Consider the following 4,674-nt stretch of genomic DNA (forward strand, 5'->3'; position numbering starts at 1 on the left):
TCACTGTAAGAAAAACATTGCTCTACTGCAGAGTTTGCCCAGGGCCCCTTTTATGTCCTTGTTCCTAAGGCTGTAGATAAAGGGGTTCAACATGGGTGTGACCACCGTGTACATGAGAGCCACAATGATGTCCTTGTCAATGAAATCACTCAGTGTTGGGAAGAGGTACTGCCCAAATATTGACCCATAGTACAGAGTCACTACAGAGAGATGGGCGCCACACGTGGACAATGCTTTGCAGATCCCCTTGGTTGAAGGGACCCTTAGGATGGTGGCCCCGATGTACCCGTAAGATACCAGGATACATGTGAATGGCAGAGTAATGACCACCACGCCTACTGTGAACATGACCAACTCATTGAGGAAGATGTCTGAGCAGGACAATTTGAGCAGAGTACCAAGGTCACAGAAGAAATGGGGGATGGTGTTGTCAGCACAGAAGGATAATTGGGTCAGGAGGAGAGTGTGAGAAAGGGAGCTGGCACCAGACAGGATCCAGGATCCGGCCACTAGGAAGGCACACAGCTCCTGCTTCATGATGGTGGTGTAGTGAAGGGGGCGACATACAGCAACATAGCGGTCATACGCCATGGAGGTAATAAGGAAGCTGTCCAGATCAGTAAAAAATATGAAAAAATACATTTGTGCTATGCACCCTGCATAGGGCATGGATTGATCCTGGGTTTGCATGCTCATTAGCATGTTAGGGACAGTGACAGATGAGAAGGAGACATCAGTGAGGGCCAAGTGGCTGAGGAAGAAGTACATGGGGGTGTGCAGGCGAGGGTCCAGCCTGATGAGCAGGAGGATGAGCAGGTTGCCCAGCACCGTGGTCAGGTACATGCCCAGGAACAGGGCGAAGAACATGCCCTGCTGCTCTGGCCGGATGGGGAGCCCCAGGAGGAGGAACTCGGACGCACTGCTCTGGTTCTCCCTCCTCATGCTCCTCTCCTGTCTGCTGCAGATGAAGAATGGTTGAGAATATGAAGGTCTCTGAAATAATTTTATCAGTCATGTAAAAAATATATATCTGATTTTGGGAAGTAGGAAACAACGTATTTCTTATATACTCCTTATACGTTGACACATAAGGGAATTAGAAAAAATTACCAACGAGGGACGTTAAAGAGAGCCATCTTTTCTTGATTCACTAGCAAAATAGCATTCATGTATCTGTGTCGCTGAGGGTGAGTACATGATGACACAGCCATTTTACTGCCCCATGAGTGCTCTGTGGTGAGGATCATCAACCATTGCACAGCAACCTTTAGAAGAATTGACTTCAACAACCACTGTTAAATTTTGTATGGGAGTTATACTTTTCATATGAAAGGATAAAAAAAAGTATTGTATTTGCTAAAGAGCACTCCTCATATACACATATTTTGTATTTTTTTCAATTCAGAGAGCGTCCTTAAGAAACTCTGGATTATGTTAATCCATTCTCCCTCCTGCAGCCAAAGAGAGATTCCTTTAAAAACCTATATTCCTTTTTTGAAAACCTAGATGACTTCCCCTGTTTAAAAATTCTCAAAGGATTCCCATGGATCTTATGATGAAGTGAAACAACCTTAATATGGTTTAGAGACCCTAAGAAATCTATGTGTGTCTCCTACATTTCCAATCTCTTCTTCCTCATCCCCATCATCCTCAACCTTGCTGACATCTCTGTTCCATCTTTCCTGGAAAGACAGATTTCCATTTGATGTCATTTAGACTCCCTCCCCTTTGGTGGTTGTACATTCTCTGGGATCCTATGTTATGTTAAGAAATCAAAGACCAATCGGACTCCCAGCAAATATTTAATGCAAATTTATTTATGGTTTATTTTCTAGACAGAAGGCTAAGGGATGATGTAGCATCATATATACAAAGTGTACAAAGTACAGTCCATGGAATTCTCCAGGCCAGAAAACTGGAGTGGGTAGCCTTTCCCTTCTCCAGGGGATCTTCCCAACCCAGGGATCAAACCCAGGTCCCCCGCATTGCAGGCAGACAAGGGAAGCCCAAAAATACTGGAGTGGGTAGCCTATCCCTTCTCCAGAAGATCTTCCCAACCCAGGAATTGAACGGGGTCTCCTGCATTGCAGGTGGATTCTTTACCAACTGAGCTATAAGGGAAGCCCTATATATACAAAGTATATCATTTTTAATACATTCCCTTTCCTCTCTATGCAACATAATAACATCTCATTAAAAAATAAGGACTATTATCAAAAGATGCCAAAATAAGTGAAATATTAGCTGTATCCCAAACTTTCATCTCCTTATTAGATGGTCCTGTCTTTTAATACACTTTCTAGTTGGTGATTGTAAGCAGAAATAGTAACCTGCAAAGATGTCCATGTTCTAGTACCCAGAACCTGTGTCTATGGCAAGAGAGGAATTAAGCTACAGGTGGAATTGAGGCTGCTAATCATCTGATTTAATACAAGATTACCCTGGATTATCTTGTGGGCCCACAGGTGTCTTTAAATGTAGAAGTGGAAAGCTGAAGTTTGTCAGAGATTTTAAGACATTATGCTCCTGGCATAGAAGATGGAGGAAGGGGCTACAAGCAATGAATGCAAGTGTCTTCTGGAAGCTGGAAAAGGCATGGAGACAATTCTCCTTTAGAGTCTTCAGGAGAAATGCCAACAAGTCAAAGACCTTCAGAGCTGTAAGACAATAAATATGTGGGCTTTTTAACTTACTAAATTTGTGGCAATTTCTTTGAGTGGAAATAAGAAACAGTTATACCAATAATGGGAGGATTTCAAACATACTCAAATACTTTGGTTATTTGGGTACCAAAGTGAAACAAAATCCCTGGGTCCTTCCCTAACTTTCACCTTGTATACCACAAAAAACAATAGCTTCACAGAACAAACTCCTACCTAGTATGTAAGGACATGAGGTTACTATCTCATTGGAAGCATTTGCCATTGGTCACAATGGCGACTCAGAAACATCCGTTCTCCTGCATTCAGCAACTGGACTCTGTCAGGACCCAAAGCAAGTAGAATTCCTCCTGAAAGACTCTGCTTCTCTGAATCTCTGTTTTATCTCTTGATTCACTTTTCTCCTTTTGCTTTTTTCTCTCTTCCTGTTCCCACCTTCACTTTATTTTTCTTTCATTTTCTCCTACTTTCTCTCTCAGTTCTTACTCTCTCTGCCTCTGCATCTTCATTCTTTGACACTCCAAGTCTCTATTCCTTCTCCATACTCTCTCTTATTTTCTCTTTCCCTTTTCCATGCCCAAATCAGCTTTCTGATTTCTCCTCATCCATACCCATATTTTAACTTACATATTGCAGAGAAAAAAAAATATCCATTCTGTCCCCAGTACTGACCTTAAGTGCATTTATGACCCAGTGTGAGGTGGATAAATATGTCCTGAGATTGTCTTTAGGGGACCTGAATATCAGCTTCCAAAGCCATCAACATTTCTTGAGCATCAAAAAGAAAAGCTATAAGCTCAGACTCTCACTCCTGTCTACCAGCCCCACATTTATGAACTGAGAAGTATAACTAGCCAAGGAAGGAACCCTAGGGGATGGGGAAATGAACTTGTAGTTTACAGTTTAAAGATGTCCGTCAGACTTGGGTTAATTGCCCAATTTCCTCCTTGGTTCCTCTAGGAAATCTGTCCCATGGGAAGGATGTTTGTGTTGGAATCTTATAGAATGAACCAATGGAGGAAGAATCTCAGGCACCCTCAGTCTTCTTTCTGTTTCAGCTTCTGTTTCCCAGCTTTATTCACATTTTGGTGTAAGATAAACTCCAGAGAGTTATTTTTTAAAAAATTACTGGTTCCAGTGAGGTCCAGGTAGCCAAATGACCAAGTGGTGTCTGAGAACTTAGAACTCTATCCCACTCAAAAGGCTTTTATTGGGCTATACCCACCAGGTAACCCAAAGGAAATGATTTTGTGTTTAATCTCTCTAGTGGTCATCATGCAATGCAAACTGGCAAGAGGCAGTTTTTTCTTTAGAGGTTTTGTTGCTTTCTTGACAAACTTAGTTTTGGTTACATCAAATAAAAACAATTCTCAAGGAAGGAAAAAAGAAGGGAAGAAAGAAGGAAGGAGGGGAAGAAGGAAAGAAAATAGATGAAAAATAACCCACAATGGAAACAAACTTGGAAATGGGAAAGGATGTTGACACACACGACCCAGAAAAGTTGACTCAAAATTTAACAGCTTCAGATTCTTTGAAATTGACTTTTTGAAGAAGAAGATCATTTGTTGTGCCACTAGCGATCGTTAGGAGTGAGGTACACAGGACACAGTGGTGTTTACAGCTTGAGATGATCTTTGACGGTCTTTTATTCAACCTGCATTTCTCTTCTTTTTTTTTTTTTAATTTTATTTTATTTTTAAACTTTACATAATTGTATTAGTTTACTTATTTAATTTTGGCTCTTCTGGGCCCTCACTGCTGCATATGGGCTTTCTCTAGTTGTGGTGAGCAAGGGCTACTCTCTCGTTGCAGTGCTTGGGCTTCTCATTGCAGCGGCTTCTCTTGTTGCAGAGCACGGGCTCTAAAGCACTTGGGCTTCAGTAGTTGTGACTCTCAGACTTAATGGCCCCGTGGCATGTTACGTCTTCCTGGACCAGGGATTGAACCTGTGTCCCCTGTATTGGCAGGTAGATTCTTAACCACTGGACCACCAGGGAAGTCCCTATCCGCTTCT

The 4,674-nt window shown here is 42.0% G+C and overlaps 1 protein-coding gene across 1 annotated transcript; it reads right to left on the reverse strand.

The window, feature by feature from the left end:
* LOC106701198 (olfactory receptor 1J2) lies at positions 1-942 on the reverse strand. Its single transcript, XM_014480567.2, has one exon. The coding sequence runs from the start codon at positions 940-942 to the stop codon at positions 1-3; it is 942 nt and encodes a 313-aa protein (XP_014336053.2).
* Between the last annotated feature and the right edge of the window lie 3,732 nt (positions 943-4,674).

Source organism: Bos mutus, chromosome 11, assembly GCF_027580195.1.
Source record: "Bos mutus isolate GX-2022 chromosome 11, NWIPB_WYAK_1.1, whole genome shotgun sequence".
NCBI lineage: Eukaryota > Metazoa > Chordata > Mammalia > Artiodactyla > Bovidae > Bos > Bos mutus.

What these genes read in the sequence shown, in the direction of transcription:
- LOC106701198 (XM_014480567.2), bottom strand. Translation starts at nt 942, where the DNA reads ATGAGGAGGGAGAACCAGAGCAGTGCGTCCGAGTTCCTCCTCCTGGGG.